General features: G+C 47.5%; 1 protein-coding gene across 1 annotated transcript in view; it reads left to right on the forward strand.

The window, feature by feature from the left end:
* nrxn3a (neurexin 3a) overlaps nucleotides 1–23,317 on the forward strand; it is a 2,368,971-nt gene that overhangs the window by 834,488 nt on the left and 1,511,166 nt on the right. The window contains exons 9-10 of the mRNA XM_072493615.1: nucleotides 17,436–17,639; nucleotides 22,750–22,776. Coding sequence (XP_072349716.1) covers nucleotides 17,436–17,639; nucleotides 22,750–22,776 — 231 coding nt within the window. The remainder of the gene's footprint in view (nucleotides 1–17,435; nucleotides 17,640–22,749; nucleotides 22,777–23,317) is intronic.

The raw sequence follows: 23,317 nt of genomic DNA on the forward strand, positions 1-23,317 counted from the left end.
GATCCCAGGTAATTCAGAAAAGACTTGAACATATTCCTTTTGTTTGCAGTGAATGGATCAGAGAATGGGAAGAACACTTGCTGAACAACCGAGTGCGCTAACAGCTCCACTAAACAACCATTTTGAGATGATCAGCTAAGCTTGTAATGTGGCTCAATTACCCTTGCTCGAGTACACATAAATTGCCCCTGGGGTGTGGATGTTCAAAAGAGTTTAAACCGGCTCAGCAGTTAAGACAAATCACCCATGCACTCCAAAAATACGTTCCCTGCAACCAAAAGAAATATGTTTAAGTCTTGTGCCCTTTTGGAATTGCCTGAGAACTTGGAGAGTCTATAGTTTCCCATTGCTTTCTCTAAGCCAATGAGGCTTGGCTTGCCAATGAATCGGCACCATTTTCTCCTTCAATGTGAATTGCTGTGATTGTTTGAAATTTGGCATTCTTGCATTTGTCCTGAAGAGTGCAAGATGGCAAGCTTCAGCAGCATGTTTCCCCTTTCAACAATATACATTTGGCCAGGGCGGCATGGGGTGCAGTGGTTAGCACTGGGACTATGCCGCTGAGGACCCGGGTTCGCATTCCGGCCCTGGGTCACTGTCTGCATGGGTTTCACCCCCATAACCCAAAGATGTGCAGGTTAGATGGATTGGCCACACTAAATTGCCTCTTAATTGGAAAAAAAAAATTGGGTTCTCTAAATTTAAAAAAATGTGTGGGGCCAGGTCAATACATAGGGTCAAGCCAAGTGTCAAGTGGACACCAAAGCCTAAGAACAAAATAAAGATTATTATTATTACAACCAGGTTGTGGTCCTTCAAGGCCACACAACAAACCAAAAAGCCCCACGCAACGGGTGCACAAGTTACTCCTGGTAAATTGCCCCCGGGGTGTGGATGTTCAAAAGAGTCTAAACCGGCTGAGCAGTTAAAACAAATCACCCACGCACTCCAAAAAAACAGAGAGAACATTGCAATCAGGCCAGTCACGCGCCTTCCATGGTGCTCAAAGGGTTAGCAGTGACTTAACGTCATCGCAGCTGCAACGGATTTCATGACACTTCAGCAAAATTGATCTAAGTGGTCCTCTTAAAAGTCACAAGTGGTAGAGCTTTTAAAAATCTTCATTGAAATACCAGGAAGGTTCAATAAAACTCATTAAAAATGTTAATGAAGACATCTGTGGGCCACAGAAAAAGTTATTTTAATCGAGTAGCGGCCTGCGTAATTATCTCAGAAATTACACAGGAAGAGCAGGGTGTTATTAAGATGATGGTCTTGTGTATTTGGCACAAGAAAAGGGAGATGTGTGTGCGCTGACTTTCTGAAACAGGTATAATATTACAAATGCCAGATGTCATGACAACATACAACCGAAGTATCATCCCCAATTAATATTCTGGATCATTCATAGAGGTATATTAAACCTTTGATCTCTTTTTCATGGAAACATAGCTAATTCTTTTACTTGAACCAAACATTTCCAGCGGTATTATATATGATAATTACATTGCCATTTCACTCTGACAATTGGTCACCAGCAGAGCCTCTTTTCCCAGAATAATATTTATTGTCACAAGTAGGCTTACATTAACACTGCAATGAAGTTACTGTTAAAATCCCCGAGTCGCCACATTCTGGCGCCTGTTCGGGTACACACAGGGAGAATTCAGAATGTCCAATTCACCTAACAAGCACGTCTTTCGGGACTTGTGGGAGGAAACCGGAGCACCCGGAGGAAACCCATGCAGACATGGGGAGAACGTGCAGACTCAGCACAGACTGTGACCCAAGCCGGGAATCAAACCTGGGACCCTGGAGATGTGAAGCCACAGTGCTAACCACTTTGCTACCATGCCGCCCAGGAGCGGGGAAGAGAAGAGCAGTGGGAAGGCTCAGAGGTGAGTTGAAAGTGTTCTATAAAATTAGGAAAGGGCGCGATGAGGTGGATGTCGGGAAGGTGGGTGGAAGGTCATTGATGAAGCAGCTAATGGTGGTTGAGCCAAGAACACTCCCCTGAGGAACTCCCGCAGTGATGTCACGGAGCCGAGATGACTGACCTCCAATCACCACAGCCATCTTCCTTTTTGCCAGGTATGACTCCAACCAGGGGAGAGTTTCCCCCCTGATTCCATTTTTGCTCAGGCTCCTTGATGTCAGTCAAATTCTGCCACTTGATTGCACTGGGCAGCACAGTAGCATAGTCGTTCGCACTATGGCTTCACAGCGCCAGGGTCCCAGGTTCGATTCCCGGCTTGGGTCACTGTCTGTGCGGAGTCTGCACGTTCTCCCCGTGTCTGCGTGGGTTTCCTCCGGGTGCTCCGGTTTCCTCCCACAAGTCCCGAAAGACATGCAGTTAGGTAATTTGGACATTCTGAATTCTCCCTCAGTGTACCCGAACAGGTGCCGGCATGTGGCGACTAGGGGCTTTTCACAGTAACTTCATTGCAGTGTTAACGTAAGCCTACTTGTGACAATAAAGTTTATAATATAATGAAATGAAAATCGCTTATTGTCACAAGTAGGCTTCAAATGAAGTTACTGTGAAAAGCCCCTAGTCACCACATTCCGACGCCTGTTCGGGGAGGCTGGTACGGGAATTGAACCATGCTGCTGGCCTGCCTTGGTCTGCTTTCAAAGCCAGCGATTTAGCCCTGTGCTAAACCAGTACTGTTGATGACCCTGATGATTGAGCGTAGACTGATAGGGCGGTAATTGGCTGGGTTGGATTTGTCTTGTTTCTTGTGATTAGGACACACCTGGGCAATTTTCTACATTGCCGAGTAGATGCCGATGTTGTAGCTGTACTGGACTAGCTTGGCTAGGAGCGCGGCAGGTTCTGGAGCACAAGTCGTCATTACTATTGCTGGAATATTGCCAGGGCCCATATCAGTGGGCAGTATCAGTGCCTTCAGCTGTTTCTTGATATCATGTGGAGTGATTCGAATTGGCGGAAGACTGACACCTGTGATGCTGGGGATCCCAGAGGATGCCAAGATGGATCATCCACTCAGTATCTCTGGCTGAAGATTGTCGCAAACACCTCAGCCTTATATTTTGCACAGATGTCCTGGGCTCCCCCATCATTGAGGATGGGGATATTTGTGCAGTCTAATCCTCCAGTTAGTTGTTCAATTGTCCACCACCATTCACAACTGGATGTGGCAGGACTGCAGAGCTGAAATCTGGGGCGTCATTCTCCGACCCCCCGCCGGGTTGGAGAATCGCCGGAGGCTGCCGTGAATCCCGCCCCCGCCGGTTGCCGAAGTCTCCGGTACCGGATATTCGGCGGGGGCGGGAATCGGGCCGCGCCGGTTGGCCGGCCCCCCCACTCGATTCTCCGGCCCGGATGGGCCGCAGTCCCGCCGATAAATTGCCCGTCCCGCCGGCGTGGATTAAACCACCTTTTGAACGGCGGGACAAGGCGGCGTGGGCGGGCTCCGGGGTCCTGGGGGGGGGGGCGGGGGGCGATCTGGCCCCGGGGGGTGCCCCCACGGTGGCCTGGCCCGCGATCGGGGCCCACCGATCCGCGGGCGGGCCTGTGCCGTGGGGGCACTCTTTCCCTTCCGCCTCCGCCACGGTCTCCACCATGGCGGAGGCGGAAGAGACTCCCTCCACTGCGCATGCGTGGGAAACTGTCAGCGGCCGCTGACGCTCCCGCGCATGCGCCGCCCCGATATGTCATTTCCGCGCCAGCTGGCGGGGCAACAAAGGCCGTTTCCGCCAGCTGGCGGGGTGGAAATCCCTCCGGCGTCGGCCTAGCCCCTCAATGTTGGGTCTCGGCCCCCAAAGATGCGGAGCATTCCGCACCTTTGGGGCGACGCGATGCCCATCTGATTGGCGCCGTTTTGGGCGCCAGTCGGCGGACATCGCGCCGTTTGGGGAGAATTTCACCCCAGATCCTTTAGTTGTGGGATCACTTATCTGTTCGTCACTTGTTGCTTATTTTGTTTGGCCTATGTTGTAGCTTCACCAGGTCAGCACCTACTTTTTCAGGTATGCTCGGTGTTGCTCCTGGCATGCCAGGCTGGTTTAGCACACTGGGCTAAAACGCTGACTTTTAAAGCAGACCAAGGCAGGCCAGCAGCACGGTTCGATTCCCGTACCAGCCTCCCCGAACAGGCGCCCGAATGTGGCGACGAGGGGCTTTTCACAGTAACTTGCCGCGCTCCTATTGTCACAGTGCCTACTCGTGACAATAAGCCATTTTCATTTTCATTTCATTGAGTCAGAGTTGGTCCATTGGCTTGGTGGTAATGGTAGAGTGGGGGAAATACTGGGCCACGAGGTTACAGATTAATATTAACATGTCTGTAGGTTGTGAAAGAAACTGTATAACTACATTCTTTCTTCTCTCTAATCTTCTACGGAGCTGTATCGGAGGATGTTTGAAGGCAGTTTCCTAATCTTTTCAGGAAAATGAGTGGACAATGTAAACTTGTGCGTGAGTGAGTGATTGGATTGATTCAAATCAGCAACGACCCCAGTTCAACCTCCAGCTTATTCTGATCACATATTGCGCACCAACTCTGGCCGAAGGAATAAAAAAATAAGCAAGATCCTACTCCTGATTGTTCTTGGAATTTGTGGGGAATTGGATTGGGGGATGGATCAGGGGTGGACTTTCCGACACTGCCCAACCTCCCTCACGAACAACTGATACCTATTGAGGTTTGGAATTTGCCCGGTGCCAGCAGTACAGCCCCTGGTGTTTACGGTGGGCACGTCGGTGTGAATGGGGTTTACCGACTGTGCACGATGGCCGGGGTGACATGCTGGCACTATATTACAGTGCTGTTACGAAGCAGCAAAGGTTGTAGATCACAAATAAACTGAACAAGGTTGTGTGCAGTGCAGCTGGCCTATTTAAACTACAAATCAGTGCTCAGTACAAACAATAACCCCGAAAGGATCCTGCACACAGGGCGGAATTGAACATTAACAAGGTGTTATTTATTTATCTATGTTCTTGCATTCAGGGAACCTGAACGAGGTGGGAACTTAGTGAGTTACCTCACGGCTGTTTCTGCCTGAAATAAACAGTGCATTCAAACACTCTTTGAAAATGACCTTCATGCAAATAGATATTGCTCCGTGGCTGCTCGGGGCGCGAGTTAACGGACCAAAAAAACAGAGTCCCGTTTTGGTTGCGTGTAGGCTAACAGGATTTTGTAAGGCCTCGATCGAGAACGCCGCGCCGAGGACGCACTGACTCGCGAATCGGGGCACCATTTTTAAATGCCACCCTGATCCTTCAGCCCCCCCCCCCCCCCCCCCGTCTGCTCCTCCACCGCAGCTTCCGGACCTCCCCCCCTTTCCCAACTTGCCTCTTAGGGGGTCCTCGGGCCCCCCACCTCACCCCACCTCTTAAGGGCAGGGCACCCCCCCCCCCCCACCGGCCTGATCCCTAGCACAGGTAACCTGGCACCTGGGCACCTTGGCGCTGGCACCCTGGCTGTACCTCTGCCAGCATGGCAGTGCGACCTGGGCACCCTGGCAGTGTGAAAGGTGCCCAGCTGCCAGCGGGATTGCCAGGGTACCACCTTGCCCAGAGCCTGACCACCCGGGGGCCTCCATTGGCCTGGGAGAATCCCCCCCCCCCCCCCCAGGTATCGTTATGCCTGGTCCAACTTTGTGTGGACTAGTGCTAAACGGCGCCCTGGCAAAGTCTCCAAGGCAAAGGACATTAGTTCCTGGGCCTCGTGAAAATCCAGCGCAGCCATATTGTCAGTGAGTCCAATGACTCACTTAAATATATTAATCTGGATCTCGCCCTCGAGATCTAGATTGCAAATCTCGCAAGACCTTGTTAGATTGTGCAAGGCCTTCCGAGCATCGCAAAGCTCGCGAAAGGCTTCTCATGAGATTTAACGGCCTTGTCACGTCACCGAGTCGAGCACGACGAGGCCATTAGATCGCGCCCTATGAGTAACTGCCCAATTTGACCTTGCTGTTTTAAGTCGTGTTGACTATTCTGTGCCTAATAATAATCACTTATTGTCACAAGTAGGCTTCAATGAAGTTACTCTGAAAAGCCCCTAGTCGCCACATTCCGGCACCTGTTCAGGGAGGCTGGTACGGGAATTGAACCCGCGCTGCTGGCATTGTTCTGCATTACAAGCCAGCTATTTAGCCCACTGTGCTAAGCCAGCCCAAAAATGAGTTGGTGCTTTTAGGAGGCAAGAAGAGAGAAAATTGCAGAGAATAACAAAATATGAATCACTATTTTAATAGTCAAACTCTTAAAGGTAAACCGTTAAAAGCCAACGCAGCCAGTTTATTGCCAACCCATTGAGATTTAGAATATTAATTATACTAAGTGCTGATTGCAAAGAATCTGTGTGAGCTGTGCCTCAGTTGGTAGCACTCTTGTTCCTGAGTTACCTAAGTTCTGCATTCAGTCTCACTCCAGACCTTGTGAGATAAAATCAGGGTTGACACTCTGCACTCCATTGGTGTATTGGGGTAGTGCTACACTGTCAGAGGCATCCTACTTCAGATGAGACATTAAAACCGAAGCAGTGTAAATGATCCCACAATATTATTTTGAACAAGGGCAGGGGTATTATCCATGGTGTCTTCGTTCATATTTATCCTGCAATTAATGGCATAATTGTCCCTTTAAGGGCAACACAGCAGATTAAGGGTCACCTGGCCTGGGGGACCAAGTGGGACTCAGAATGGGGTATCACAGCAGGGGGTGGAGCTCTCTTAGGCAAAAGTGACATTTAGGGAGCCAACTGCAGCCATACGGCTGCTGGGCAATTCTTATTAATTGTGTTCACTAATGGAGTCTCCCTGAAAGTATATCTTTACATCTGGCGATGAGGATAAATTATCATGGCAGTGCCTTTGGCCCGACACCTGTGAGTATCCTGTTTTAAAGGAAGTCTAACAGAAATACTCACCAGAATGCCTCGCTTTGGCCGAATAGACCCATTTGAGATATTGCCAGACCCTGAGTAATGTAGAGTCAGAAACGTTACATGATGGGTCAGCAATGGCGAGAACACGGCAAGACCCCAGGATCAGAATCCACACGAAGGATGAGTGTAATACAGAAACATACCTCGGCTTACATTGTGGATGAGGATGCGGTCCAGGCGGCACAGTGCATTGGAGAGGCTAAGGACCAGACGCAAAAAATCTGAATTGGCCGGCAGAATCAAAAGTTCAGAAAGAAACGATTCGAGAACAAAACAAGTGAAAATAACCCTGCGAAGTGAGAGCTGTGGCTTTAAGTTTTACAAAATGGAACTTTAGTAAAAACTGACAACGGATTGCTGCCAGGCTTTTTTAAAAGGGCACATAGAAAGCAATGCTTTAAGTAAAATAAATAGCCAAAGGGGGCTGCAGCGAGGTTTCCCGAAGCGCGGAGAGATCAAGAGACCAAAGCGGAGTGACGGGTTCCCGATGTGCAGGGTTGGGAGAGAGCCTACGGTGGTTCTCTGCACTGAGGAGCTCCAAAAGGGACAATTTTGTGGGCAGCACGGTAGCATTGTGGATAGCACAATTGCTTCACAGCTCCAGGGTCCCAGGTTCGATTCCGGCTTGGGTCACTGTCTGTGCGGAGTCTGCACATCCTCCCCGTGTGTACGTGCGTTTCCTCCGGGTGCTCCGGTTTCCTCCCACAGTCCAAAGATGTGCAGGTTAGGTGGATTGGCCATGAGAAATTGCCCTTAGTGTCCAAAATTGCCCTTAGGGTTGGGTGGGGTTACTGGGTTATGGGGATAGGGTGGAGGTGTGGACCTTGGGTAGGGTGCTCTTTCCAAGAGCCGGTGCAGACTCGATGGGCCGAATGGCCTCCTTCTGCACTGTAAATTCTATAAGCAAATCTATATAAGCAATCAAGCAGAGAGGTTTGCAATCTTTACGAAAAAGAAGGTGTTTGGATAAAAGGCAAAGAATTGCTGCAGTTGCAATTTTCAAATGCTTAAAAAAGTGGCTGACACTAGAAAGCAGTGTTGCAGCTGTAAGAGTAAAAAGTAGAAACAGCTCGGAACTCTCTGGGTGCGATTTAATGGAAATGTTTCTAAGTGTCATTTTGGGCGTGATTGGCAGGGTGCTTCTCGATGGCCACGTTGTCAAGATCGTGGCCCATATTTGAGGGCAGTCAGTGCTGGAAATGGGTCCCCAAGAGCTTTTCACCATTACTGGCTGTCTCGCCAGTGTCTCAGTGTCTGGGGAAGCTGCGTTTAAACGCTCCCTCACTCCCAGTCAACACACAAGCATGGGCAGTGTGCAGACCTGCTCCCCGCTTTGGAAGGCACAAGAGCAGCAGTTGCCTGGGAACCCCACCACCTGGAGGTTCCCCTCCAAGTCACTCGCCATCTTGACTTGGAAATATATCGGCCGCTCCTTCACTGTCGCTGGGTCAAAATCCTGGAACACCCTCCCTGACAGCACTGTGGGTGTACCTACACCTCAGGCAGCGGTTCAAGAAGGCAACTCACCACCTTCTGAAGGGCAACTGAGGATGGGCAATAAATGCTGGCCTCGCCAGTGATGCCCAAATCCCAGGAATGAATGAAAAAAAAAATTAATTCAAGACAGAAATGATACTTTTTTCCTCAAGAGTGTCGTTGGGTTGCGGGGATAGGGTAGATACGTGGACTTGAGTGGGTTGCTCTCTGTAAGGGCCGGTGCAGACTCGATGGGCCGAATGGCCTCCTTCTGCACTGTAAAATCTATGATCTACGTTTGTCAATGGAATTGTCTCCCGTTGAGATAGTGGGGGCTGAGTCAGTGAATGTATTCAAGGCTGTGTTGGATAGATTTTTGATCTGCAAAGTCACGGGTCATGGAGAGTGGTGTGGATGGGTGGGTGGGTGGGGAGGGGAGGTGGGGGGGGGGGGGGTGGGGGGGGGGCAGGGGGACTGACAGGAAAACGGAGTTGAGGCCACAATCTGATCAGACAGGATCTTATTCAATGCTGGAGCAGGCCAGAGGGACTGAATGGCCTACTGCTGATTCTGGTTCCTGTTGTTTTTCTATTGTATTCACCCTGCATAGTGCAATGCTGACACCCTGCGTAAGAAACGGTGCAAAGTGCTCCGATCATTAGCATTGACATTTTGTCTCAGCATAATAAAATTCATCCACACAAAGAAATTAATTGCAATCACATTGGCAAACAGCAGTATGTGAGCACACTTTCATGCAGAGCTGTGCCTGACAGTTGTTATTAATGAATCTGATAGTTTCAAGCATTAACACAAAATTAATATATTTATTTTATCTGAACTCCTAACACAGTGATTGATGTTTCAAATCTGTAACGAGAAGCGACACTGCTAGAAACTCTAATTGCGTACGGGGAATTCTAATCGCAGCGGGCAAGGCACAGATTTCACCCAACCAGCCCATGCTTGCAAAATTCAAAACGCAGTGCCCGGCATTCGAAGTGATGCGACGATTGGACAACTTTTGCAAAATATTCCTTGGTGTGCTGAACCATGTCTGCGTGGGTTTCCTCCGGGTGCTCCGCTTTCCTCCCACACTCCAAAGATGGGCAGGTTTAGGTGCATTGACCATGCTAAATTGCCCCTTAGGGCCCAAAGATGTCCAGGTTGGGTGGGACTAGGGTAGGGGAGTGGACAGAGGTAGGATGCTCCTTCAGTGGGTCGGTGCAGCCTTGACGGGCCGAATGTCCTCCTCCTGCATTGTAGGAATTCTATGTTTCCTTGTAACCAATTTAAGATTGTTAGTCGGGTTTGCAGTGTGGTGCATTTGTGTGTACTGGAAGCTAAATATATTAATACACAGGGGCCTACTGTTTTCAGACAAAGGGAACACGTACACGCCTGTTTCAACTAAAGAAAATAAGTGACAGTCGTTCGCTGGTTCATGCCTCAGGGCAAAGCCTTGACTCATCAGTCAAGCTGCCTGGTTCATATTTTCAAACAATGCTTGGCAGTTAACTGTCAGTCACCATTAACTGGTGCATTTTCCATGGCAACGCTTCTACCAACCAGAGTCCATTTGCCAACTAATCCGCACTCTCTTCTCATATGGTGCAAAGTTGTTATTTCCCCTGACATTGATACTCTTGTGATTGACCTGATGAGTGCAAGATGAAAAGCTTTTATAAGATGTATTTTTTCACCAATACTAATTGCACTACTATAGATTAGACTTAACTTTTGTTCCTCGAAGTAATGCTATTTGCCGCTTTTGAAAATAACACTGTTGTATCCTGTTGGCCCTCTGTGAGCAGTTGTTGAATGAACCTGTGTGGCCCCACATACTCACTTTGAGGCCTAGTATCAAAGTTATGGACAATGACTATCAGGGAATGACCGTCCAGTCCATCCAGACTACCACACATAATTATGGCGCAGGGTGCATCACAATATATAGAAACCCCACCCCAACCAATGACCACATGATCTCCTGGTGGAGAATGAAAGCCCAATTTAAAATTTTTTAAAACATGCCAATTCGGGGGGAAAAAAATTGGGACGTTCCTCTCTGAGATATGCCCCCTTTCACCACCGCCATCCCCACCCCCAGCTGATCGAAAAAAAATTAGGAGATGCCTCTGGCCCTGATAATTGTGTGAAGTACTTATTTTTTTGTAGGAGCCAGAAATAGATCCCGTTCCCTTTTGCAAGGATACAGGATAAAGAGCCCCCTCGGCCCATTTGGGCCATTCACTGGGTTTCTGGCTGGTCAGTCGCCCGGACGCCTGTCGAGGAGTTAAGCTTGGTGGGTCGGGATCCCGTTCTGATGTGGAAAATGATGTGACTGGGTCACCTCTGAGTTCTTGGCCAACTTTTGACAACATTAACTGCTTGCTGAACTGGCAAGTCCAGAGTTTCCTGTCCGAACTGATTGTGCTCAGCTGTTCATTCAAAGATGAACTTTTGAAACTTAACATTGGCAGAATTTCACATTTTAGATTGCCGCAAGGCACACCGAACCCTTGTTATTCAGGGAAATTAAATTAAACTACTGACACAATGGGCGGGATTCTCCACTCCCGCGCCGAAGTGCCCACGGCGTCGTGAACGCCGTCGAGGTTCACGACGGCGCGAAACGGCCCCGATCCCGACCGATTCAGGCCCCGACAATGGGCTAGGCTAGGGGCCGCGTCATCTACACATGCCAGGCATTGTCGCCGCGTAAAGGCGGCGCCGCATAGATGACGCGGCCAGCGCCGCATAACTGGCGTCACCCACGCATGCGCGGGGTGGCCAGCGCCCACCCGAGCATGCGTGGTTGCCGTCCTCTCTGAGTCCGCCCCGCAAGAAGATGGCGGACGAATCTTGCGGGGCCGCGGAAGGAAGGAGGTCCTCCTTCAGAGAGGACGGCCCGACGATCGGTGGGCCATGCCACATTTCAGGTACCCCCCGGTGCTGGATCCCCCCTCCCTCCACCGCAGGCCGCCCCCCCCACCCCCCAGCGTTCCCGCACTGTTCCCGACGGCAGCGACCAGGTGTGGACGGCGCCGGGGGGAACCCGCCGTTTTGGCCTGGCCGCTCGGCCCATCCGGGCCTGAGAATTTCGGGGGTGCCGGAGTATCGCCATTTTGGGTGTCTCCGGAGATTCTCCGGCCTGCGGCCCGCGAAACTCGACGGGGCCGTTCCCGCCGCTTGGGAAAATCGCGGGAGGGCGTCGGACCGGCGTCCCGGGAAATTTTGGCGGCCCAGGCAATTCTCCCAACCGGCGCGGGAGTAGCGAATCTCGCCCAATGTACATCGGGTCTATGTATTGGTAATTGATGGATGTTAAAGGTGGGGCGGGGGTCACACCAGGTCAGGTTGGCAGGTTATAGGCAGCATGGTGGCGCAGTGGTTAGCACTGCTGCCTCATGGCGCCACGGACCTGGGTTCGATCCCGGCTCTGGGTCACTGTCCGTGTGGAGTTTGCACATTCTCCCCGTGTCTGCGTGGGTTTCACGCCCACACCCCAAAAGATGTGCAGGGTAGGTGGATTGGCCACACTAAATTGCCCCTTAATTGGAAACAAATGAATTGGGTACTCTAAATTTATTTTAAAAAACAGGTTGGCAGGGCAAAGTATCATCCGATCCACTTCCCCTGGTGGCATTTGCCCGGAGGAGACTCAAGCCCTTGGCATGGGCAAGGATTCACTCAGAGCTGGTCTAGACCTAGCCCAGTGCCCACCCTTTCCAGCAGAAACCAGTGATGGCAATTAAGAGCTGGGACAAGTTTAGTCACCCATGTCCCTCCCTCCCTCCCTTTGACCCTTGCTTCGCAGAAGCAACCAGTTCACGTTGAAACTGAACCTGGCGTGCCTCCTTAGCTCAACTGCAACGCCACATGATCTGCTTAGCCATCTGTAGAGGCTCAGAGAATGTGCAGTCCTGTTATTCAATTTTTAAAAAAAGGCATTGGCAGGTTAAAGGGCTGACAGATCACGGTGACAGATGAATTTGAGCTTCTGGAAGGATGTCCCGAAGCTGGAGGGAGTGGATGATTTGCAGTTGCTGTTTAAGTCTGGTGTCTGGCGTTGTTTTCATACCCCTGTACACACTGAGAAACATTCAAGATCCTCCCTTTTGGCACTCTAGCTCGGGATGTGCCAGCCTTCAGACGCCTTTGCCCCTGGCTGCAAACAGTAAATTATATTTTGAATTTCCTGCGTGCTGGAATTTCACTGCATGCCGCTAAATGGGCCTGTATTTGTTGCCTTCTTCACTGATTTAGTGAGGGGCATTCGAAATAAGCTGACGCCTCCATTGAATAGTGAATCATGAATTGGTCCGAAAATGTGCGGCAGTAGCGAACTGATACTGCAAGATCCTAAAACGACGGCCTTAATTTACACATGTTTCTGAAGCAGTACCAAGAATTAATCGCCTGAAAGGCTGAATCTCTCCTTATCATTTCACGCATCATTGTTTGCTGATACTATGTTTGTTTAGCTAATAAAATAGAATTAAATTGCAGTTTGCGCGGCAGTTAGCACTGTGTCTTTCTTCAAATCCCGCGGCCAGGCTGCATTTTAACAGTGAGCCGCTCGTTTAGATTCTCAAGTCACAGGGCACGCTGTTGTAATTATGACTGAGGCGCTTAAAATAATCTCCGTGACGAAGAAACATCTCGGTTTAAATTAGGCAGGAGCCCAGAGGAAACACACGGGGAGGTGATAGGCAAGGATTTTGTAGCAGTTTCCCCTGAAGACACTGGGAGATTTCAAAATGTTAATCTGTTTGCTTAACTGAAACGTTGACCTTGCAACTGATTTTGGAAGGAGTGGTGCCGCTGTGTAAATGTTAACGCGGCATCTGAACTGATTTCAAAGTCCGTCTTCCCAGAGTTCAAGAGAATGTCATGTTATATAAAGGTCCCAGGTTCCCCAAAGTTTATTGGAACACTCTATCCAGACAGACACTCTATCCCGAGGCAGGAAGCAACATACAATAACCTAGATCTAGCCTATATCTTATTAACATATCTCAGTAGCAATGATCATGTTCTTAATTGAGCGCTTTGTTTTTGTAATATTTGTGACAACATTCTGAAGTCCCTTTGCGGATGTCAGAGCAGGAACAGAAACCGCACACGGTCTTCATCAGTGACTCTCCCAGTTACGTGGCTGATGGTAAAAGACAGAAAGGATTGCATCTTCATTGCGCTTTTTAACATCTTCATGATGCCTCAAAGTGCAGCAGGGCCAATGAAGTAATTTTGAAGAATTGCGGCAAAAAAAGACAGGCAGTTGAAGCTTTTCAGCTTCCACTCATCAGGCCAGATGCAAGAATGCCAAATTTCAAAGGGAACAACAATTTATGCCACATGAGAAAAGGGGTGCTGATTATTTGGGAGGTTGACTCTGATTGTCATAGAATTTACAGTACAGAAGGAGGCCATTCGGCCCATCGAGTCTGCACCGGCTCTTGGAAAGAGCACCCTACCCAAGGCCAACACCTCCACCCTATCCCCATAACCCAGTAACCCCACCCAACACTAAGGGCAATTTTGGACACTAAGGGCAATTTAGCATGGCCAATCCACCTAACCCGCACATCTTTGGACTGTGGGAGGAAACCGGAGCACCCGGAGGAAACCCACGCACACACAGGGAGGATGTGCAGACTCCGCACAGACAGTGACCCAAGCCGGAATCGAACCTGGGACCCTGGAGCTGTGAAGCAATTGTGCTATCCACAATGCTACCGTGCTGTCCAACACTGAACCAAATGCTGCCTAAATATTAATTTTACCACATTATGAATCTTTCTGTGTCACGTTTGCCTTTGTAACAACAGTCACTGAGCTTAAAGTAAACTAACGCGATGTCAAGCACTCTGATAACTGACAAAACATTTTATAAACACAAGAATTTCTTCTAAGTTTGTCTTGTAGTCCTCAGGATTAAAAGTAAAATCCATTTTTTATTGAACTTTGTAACTGATCAAGTTAGTTTACATATCCGCTGCGGCATTTCCTTCCCAGTCTCTTGAACATCCTCAACACTCCTCCAGTTCTGGCCACATGGGCATTCTCATCGCTCTGTCATTGGTAACCGTAACTTCATTGATGGCTGGAATTCGCTCCCTACATTTTTCCTCCTTTCCACCTGTCCCTTACCTCCTATAAGAATGCTCTTCAAATCTGTTTCTGTGACCAAGTTCACTGTCTGGAGAGAGATGCCGCCTTAAGTGGCTGCCTTTGTCTCGCAAGGCACTGTGGTGGTCAGCTCCTTAAGTGGCTTGGTGTCAAATTTTACTTGCTAACTGTCCTCAGAAAAGATTTGCAAAACCTTACGAGGTCTAAGTCACTGTATTAAACTTAAGTTGTTGTACATTAGGAGAGTGGCTATGCAACTTGAATAGATACCTCACAAGAATACGCCACAGTCTATTTTCTCTCTCTGCAAACTGATTTGAGATTAAGTGCTAAGGATCTGAAATTCCAAGGGTGGTCTGTTTGGGGTTAAGGAGTCTCTTTGTAGCTCTTCTGCTGGAGCAACTGTAGGAGACCTGACGAATCAATGTGAAGTTTCATCCCTCGGATATATACCTTGAAGGATGTGATGGGCCTCAGAGCAGATATCAATGTGGTGCAGTGCTGGTGCCAGTATTCAGGGCAAGGGAGCCAATTAATCCTTTTGTCACCTTTTCCAGATCTTATTTGAAGTGGTAACGTTTATTGGTAGCAGTGATCATATTTTATTCAATGCAAGTAAGCATGCTCTCGATGCCAGATCGATAACATAGAAAATAGGAGGAGGAGGCTATTCAGCCCTTCGAGCCTATTCTACCGTCCATAGGGCAGCACGGTAGCACAGTGGTTAGCACCATTGCGTCAAGGTCCCAGGTTCAAAGAACAAAGAAAAGTACAGCACAGGAACAGGCCATTCGGGCCCTCCAAGCCCGTGCCGACCATGCTGCCCAACTAAACTACAATCTTCTACACTTCCTGGGTCCCTATCCCACTATTCCCATCCTATTCATGTATTTGTCAAGATGCCCCTTAAATGTCACTATCGTCCCTGCTTCCACCACCTCCTCTGGTAGTGAGTTACAGGCACCCACTACCCTCTGTGTAAAAAACTTGCCTCGTACATCTACCCTAAACCTTGCCCCTTGCACCTTAAGCCTATGCCCCCTTGTAATCAACCCCTCTACCCTGGGGAAAAGCCTCTGACTATCCACTCTGTCTATGCTCCTCATAATTTTGTAGACCTCTATCAGGTCGCCCCTCAACCTCCGTCGTTCCAGTGAGAACAAACTGAGTTTATTCAATCGCTCCTCATAGCTAATGCCCTCCATACCAGGCAACATTCTGGTAAATCTCTTCTGCACCCTCTCTAAAGCTTCCACATCCTTTTGGTAGTGCGGCGACCAGAATTGAACACTATACTCCAAGTGTGGCCTAACTAATGTTCTATACAGCTGCAACATGACTTGCCAATTCTTATACTCAATGCCCCGGCCGATGAGGGCAAGCATGCCATATGCCTTCTTGACTACCTTCTCCACCTGTGTTGCCCCTTTCAGTGACCTGTGGACCTGTACACCTAGATCCCTCTGACGTTCAATACTCTTGAGGGTTCTACCATTCACTGGATATTCCCTACCTGCATTAGACCTTCCAAAATGCATTACCTCACATTTGTCTGGATTAAACTCCATCTGCCATCTCTCCGCCCAAATCTCCAAACAATCTAAATCCTGCTGTATCCTCTGACAGTCCTCATCGCTATCCGCAATTCCACCAACCTTTGTGTCGTCTGCAAACTTACTAATTAGACCAGTTACATTTTCTTCCAAATCATTTATATATACTACAAACAGCAAAGGTCCCAGCACTGATCCCTGCGGAACACCACTAGTCACAGCCCTCCAATTAGAAAAGCATTCTTCCATTGCTACTCTCTGCCTTCTATGACCTAGCCAGTTCTGTATCCACCTTGCCAGATCACTCCTAATTCCGGTTCGATTCCGGCTTGGGTCACTGTCTGTGCGGGGTCTGCATGTTCTCCCCGTATCTGCGTGGGTTTCCTCCCGGTGCTCCGGTTTCCACCCACAAGTCCAGAATGATTACGTGTTAGGTGAATTGGACATTCTGAATTCTCCCTCCGTGTACCCGAACAGGCGCCAGAGTGTGGGCGACTCGGGGCTTTTCACAGTAACTTCATTGCAGTGTTAATGTAAGCCTACTTGTGACGCTAATAAAGATTATTAAAGATTATTATTATTATGATCATGGCTGATCATCCAACTCAATAGCTTGACCCCGCCTCTCCCACCCACCCCCACTCCTTATCCTTTGATCCCCTTCGCCCCAAGTGCTGTATCTCACTGACGTGCAGTACTTTGCAAAAATCTTGGTGTTAGGAATTTTGCTTTGCCACCTGATGTAGCTAATAGATCTCAAGACAGCAAAGATGGAACGTTTCTGTTTTTCTATGTGCTGTCAGTGGTGGTGATGGGGGGGACGGCAGGGAGAGGGGGGACTCCTCCAAACTCGTCCTGCAAGAATCCACCTGTGGGATTATTAGGATCCTACACACATTGAAACTCGTGTTATCTCTGCGCAGACTCAAGTTGTAGAATATCCAGCAGCTGGCATTCTCAACACGCTGGTCAGGTCCTGATAATGAGACGGGACCAATCCCGCCTTGTCCTCTTGCTCGTTGATTTCGGCAAGAAGACCATGGTGAAAAATTTGGGCATGAGTCAATTTCCAGTCTAGTGTTTCCAGACAAGGTCTGGAAGAAGCACAACATTCAATTGTCACATAGAACGTGAGAAGGAAAATAACAATGCAAGGATCACAAGTCTTCACTTGGATGCTGTGAATTCGACTACTTATAAAATGTCACTGGCCATGTGAGCTTTTGAAAGAGAAACAAATTCCTTCAACCTTTGGATACAAAAGACAAAAGATTGACACCTCGCAGACTGCATGGTAAAATGTCCGAGCCGCTGTAACGTAACGCCACTTTTATTTCTGTCCCTGCAGAGGCATCCATCCTGAGCTACGATGGCAGCATGTACCTGAAGATTGTTATGCCCTGGATAATGCACACGGAAGCTGAGGATGTCTCTCTCCGCTTCATGTCCCAGCGAGCCTATGGTTTGCTCGTGGCTACGACCTCAAGGGAGTCGGCTGACACGCTACGCCTGGAGCTCGACGGAGGGCGGGTCAAGCTGACGGTCAACTTAGGTATTGTATGAGGGTCACGTCACAAGGCTGACGCAGCTCATGTCTAGAGTTTTCTTTCTATCAGCCGTAAAACTATTCATAATTATTTCGACGTAGTCAACACTTTGATCGTAACTTACCCAGTTTTTTAAAATTGTAAAGTTAATCAGCAGCACTGAGAATATTTCAGTGCTTTGTAAAATGTGCATGAAATTATTCTCTAACATGAGATGATTATGAAATGTTGGATTTGAAATCCATGTTTAAATGGACCATCTTTTGAACAACAAATTCATGTTTTTTGCAACCATATCTGTTGGCCCTGCCAAGTAAGTCACAGCTACTGCTCAATAAAACACTTAGAGGCTTATGTTTAAATTAAATCATTTGAAAGTAATTGTGTTCCCGTAATAATTCCTTCTTATGAAAGTAAAAGTGCTGTGACCTACTCAGGTGGGTTTCATACGTTAGAAAAAAATGTCTTAAAGAAAACTTTGTAAATCCGTGCCGTTGTTTTTGCGTGCGTGTACTTTTCTTTCGTTAGCCGTGTTTGTTCTTCATTTTATAGTAAAGTTTTGCGGTTTCTGTAAAATTCAAATGATTTTTTTTTTCTTCAAATTTTAAAAGTTGCGGCTTAAATTTTTTTTTTCTCAAAATGCTTCATGAGTCATCAGTCAAAAGATGGCTATCAACCCTTCAAAGGCCTGAAGCCTGCGGCCCGCTTGGCAAACAGCCCTGGGAACAGAGTGCACAACCTAACCTGCAGCTGGCTCGCATTACCTCTCCCAAGGTCGCCCACCGCCCCCATCCCCACTGCTCCCCCACCTACCTGTCCCGCACCAAATTGGCGACTTGCGTATCTGCTCTCCAAATCGCAAGAATTTATCAACCATTGGACGGTATTCAATCATGCATCAGTTTTTTCCCTCCCCCAGCAGCTGATTCCAGAAAATCTCTCCAAAACCGCCACTGGCGACCATTTTGTTTTTTAAATTCCTGTTGCCACTGGCGACCATTTTGGATTTTTAAATTCCTGTTCAGTTCATGAGCAAGGAAGCTGCCATTAGAGAGGCATTCGTAATATAATTTTCACAATCGATGCACTGATTGCCGCTTATTATGTGTGACAAAGGCAGAATGCCTGGTCAGAATGTAACAATGCGGCGCTACGGACTTTGATGGGGGCTAAGTGATTCCCCCCATTTCGAGAACGTCAATCGATTATTCGATCGGATCGAAAAGGATGGACGCGTCGTTCTTTAAAACGCAGTTTTGTCGTTCGTCCTCCTCCCCCCCTTTTTCAAAGATAAGACTTAAAAGTAAATAAATGTTTTGTCACTTGGAAAACCCCAATTGGTTATTTTTGGAAATTGCAACGACAGCCGAAAACCGATGCATTCTTGAAAATCTAAAATGTGCTAAACAAAAAAAAAGAAGAGAAATGAAAGTTAAAACAGCAATCTCGGTGAGCTTACTACTGCAGTAAATGCAAGAACATTTTCAATGATCCCGGTGCCTTCGCTCTCTCTCTCTCTATTTGGTGTCCCGTTGAAGCTTTCCTTCATCATTGTACATGTTTTAGTGGCTATGCCCTCCAGTGATTGCTGTGCGACATAAACTGAGTGAATCCTGTTGATGTCCGGGGTAAGTTGGGGATCAGCATTTCACGGCTGTCGGCATTAAACTTGGCATCGCTCCTTCTTTTTTGGCTTTTTAAACTTAACTTTAGAAAAAAAATCGACCCTGAGCTGTTACTTTGCAAAAAGAGTGCCCTCTGCTAGGTCAAATAACCAGTCACTTAATATCGGGGACGCACTTGGCACATCATGTAATGTTAAATCTCACTCGCAGCACTATGAATTGAACCTTAGCCAGGATCTCAACATTTCCTCATGTCTATAGTCCTCGGGAAGGAATCTCCGGGGAACGTGATTACGGAAAGTGACACTTGCCATCAATACTCTATGGACAAAGGGTTCAACTTGTTTTTTAAACAATTTTCTCCCCCCAACTTTCCGAAGCCTGTTGTACTGATTTAAAACACCATCCGCTTCACTGTCCCTGATAACGCCAAATAAAATCAGCAATTGCTGTTTACCAAGTGATTGCCTTTGGACCCTAATTGGCTCTCATTTAAAATTGCTGTGTTTAAATAATTAGATTATTCAAATTATTTTAATTAGTGAAATCTAAATATGAGGAGCGGATTTTCCTTTGCAGCTTCAACAACCACCCTTCCTCTCCCCCTCACCACGCAGCAACTGGGAGAATGGTGGCAGAAAAAGTAGCAATGTTTGGACAGTGCACCTACCTCCATCCATTAATTCCATTCCCCTCTTCCCCCACTGTCACTGTGCACCCCTCTCTCTCTCCCTCCCACGACAGCAAGAAGGAGTCTGCTGGTGGTGATGATAGAGAGCTGAATTTCCTTGATGGAGGTGGACAGAGGGGGTGCCAAATGGAGGTGTATGAAAGCCTTATCTGTGTTTTACCTTAAGGCCTCTTTGAGCGGCCTCTTTTGATGCTATCATGCCTGCATTGCTGGACCAGCAGCTGACCGTCGTACATTCAGCATTGGCTGTCTTGGACTTGGATCAGGGATTCTGCTGAGAGCTCAATCTAAGTGACCACTACCAGCCCCCCCCCCCCCCCCCCCAACCCAACCCCAACCCCGTGGCCTCCCCAACTCCGGGACCCCGGGAAATAAGTCAGGGTCGCGGCAGAGTCAGAAGTCCATTCCCACCCTGACCTTAGTTGAAAGAGGAAACTGAGTCCGACATCTTTTAATCCTCTGCTGTCAGCTGATGGTCTCCTCGTCTGGAGGCCACTTGTCCAGATCGCTGCCATGCCGCCAATTCCTTCTCGTGCGCGCGTAGCCCAGAAGGGGATATTAACTTGCTCTTTAATTATGATTGAGAGCGCTGGAGCTTTAAGGAGTAAAACTGCAATGTCTGCTGCTAAAGCTTCGATCAATATTCCCATCACCTACACAGTAGATCAGTGCAGACACTGACGCTGTTAAGAGCGCATTGAGATAGATAATGATAATTGCTTCGCTTCTTTAATGAAAACAAGGGTGAAAATATGTCCCATTGATTTAACTACATTTACCTGTAGCGAGTGCGAAGAGTCAAATGTTAGGCCATAAATGGCTCCATTTTTCACCATAAATTTTTTTTCAGCTATCTGTAATGATGTTTCTTTTTTCAAAATTATTGATCTCTTTTTCATACAGCATTGTCACCACCATTCATTCTGAACTGATTTTTGACATTTTATTCCCCCCAGCTAAATGCCTCCTGTTTACAAATCAGATAGTTCAGATTCTGGAAGCCATGGTCAGGGTCTGATAGCCATCCCTCAACACTTGACCCCCCCCCCCCCCCCCCACCCCACTTCTTCTCCTTCCCTTGTGGTCACTTCCTGAGGACAAGCCACTCCCCTCGTCATCCAATGACCAACCTTCTTCGGTATTAATCGTTGGATGGTGATCAGAAGCAAGCACCCCCTCCCTCCCCGTTACAGCCGTGTTGAGGGCATTTAGCTTAACAAAAGCATCCCCTCGGTGAAACGCATGGTCTGAAGTCGCTAAACGAAGCACGTGAGATCGGATCTTGCAGAACATGTGCTTGCATGAATCAGCATTCTACTTGTCCATCTACACATAGCAACTGAACCACTGGAAAGCTCTGACAAACAAGTGCTTAATTGCTGACTGGAAAGTGCAAAGAAACACCTTTCCTTTTAAATCTTGCATTATGTAGGAATGAAAGCTTACACTCCAAAATCACGTTACTTAGAATGAAGGCAGAAAAATCTGATGGAGTTCCATAAATCCCAGAGATATTCAGTCTTGCCCAGAGGCACACATCTTCCAGCACCCAAGAGTCAATCGCACTCCCCCCAGACACATTTGATACTCATCCCTTTTTTGTTAATATGTTTGGGAATGAGATAATCACATTGACCCATCGGGTTGCAGAGTAGGGACGAACGCAATGATAAAGGAAAGCCGTGTAATCCCCCAAAAAGGTATGGCGGCCTCTGTACGGTGATTGTGCCGAATGGTCCGCGGCTGTTTGCACCCACTTTTCTGTTGCGGTTGACGACACATGACAAACCTGGCCACGTGAAACTGAACCCAGATTGTTGACCTAGCTTTTCTCCTCGTTCGTTTCTCAAGAATTTCTCGACGCCGCCTGATTTCCGGGAGGCTTTCTCTGTTATTTTGCAAGAGAAAAATGCACACCTCTCAATTGGCAACAACTGAAGTGAGGGAAATGTTCATCCCACAGTTCTAATTGGATTAAGGAACTCACCAAAATGAGCGTAACCATTGCGAAGATACTATTGCGACAATAAATAAATTGCTGCTCAGCCATTTGACGATCAAGAATAACAATTTCCAACTTGTCTGCATATTTCAAGACCGAAGTAACAATTTGAGAAAAATCCTATTGCTCATCATTTCTGATTTAAATATACAAATAATACTTGAAAATAATTGGCGTTACTCTGAAAAGTTTCACAATTTTTTGTTCTTGATACTTCTATGAAGTCCTTGAGAAACTTGCTAGACTTTTCAAAGAGTGCTGGCCCTGCCAAACCACCTGCTCACCCATCTTCTTGCGAAATGCTCTCTTCCAACAGTTTCTTTACCAGCATTTGGTAGACTAGCTGGTCCTGAGCAAGTGAAATGGTTGAGCCAGTCATCTTTGAGACTCACAATTGAAACAATCTCCACCTAATCTTGGTTGAGCCTTCATATGGTTAGCTGTTTGCAAGTGGCCATTTTATAATAAGAGGTTGGAGGTGGCGGGCAGGAGGGGAAGAGAGTGAAAAAAAAAGTCTGTTGGTTATCCGAAATAAAAGTAAGCTTCTTGCTATTGCAGTGGGATTAGTAAATGAGTATAGTGCAGTGTGCAGAATCTCTGCAAGACTTTTGATGTATGGAGGTTACCATGTAAAGATGTGAAGATCTTTGATGCTTATGTGAAATGAAGAGTGAAGTAAAATGGCCACCTTCTTGCGTGTGTCTGTCCCCGGAAGGGTGGACTAACTGTTATTGGATGTCTGCAGCTGTTACCTTGAAGGATGCGATTTCATCTTTCATTTATTCTTCCCCGTCTAGACTGTATCAGGATTAACTGTAACTCCAGTAAGTTATTGCTCAAGTTTCATTTTGTTCTTAATGCCTTTTTAGTGTTTTAAAGAACTGTTTAATGCTGTATGTATGTCATTGTGTCTCTAGATGCACTGGGGAAAAGACTGCAGAGGTTGAATTTCTGAATATGTCAAAAGATCACGAGTAATAATAACCCGCAGTCAAATCTCATTAACAAGGACCAGTAAAATGTGTAAAGTTCTCATTTTCTTTGTCTATTCAGCTCCTTCATAGAGAACAGTTATTGGATCCCGAGCCAGTGGATCTCGACCTTGAGGTCTGTTACATGGTGCTAATCACACCACCTGTAAGCCTGCCTCTTTGAAAACCCGCTGTTTTCTTTGGCAAGGGTAAAGTTTAATGGCATTTGACTGTGCTCTAATAATTGCCTGCATGTCTTGAGTGGTTAAGGGAACAAAATGTTTAATGTTTCTGCAGTCACGATATCAAATAAGCGGGTGTAATCCTTGCACACACCAACACAAGAGAAGTAAGTCAAAGCACTGGACATAGTTTTATCAAAGGGTTTAAAGTG

The sequence above is a fragment of the Scyliorhinus torazame genome, chromosome 2 (genome assembly GCF_047496885.1).
Source record: "Scyliorhinus torazame isolate Kashiwa2021f chromosome 2, sScyTor2.1, whole genome shotgun sequence".
NCBI classification, from domain to species: Eukaryota; Metazoa; Chordata; class Chondrichthyes; order Carcharhiniformes; family Scyliorhinidae; genus Scyliorhinus; species Scyliorhinus torazame.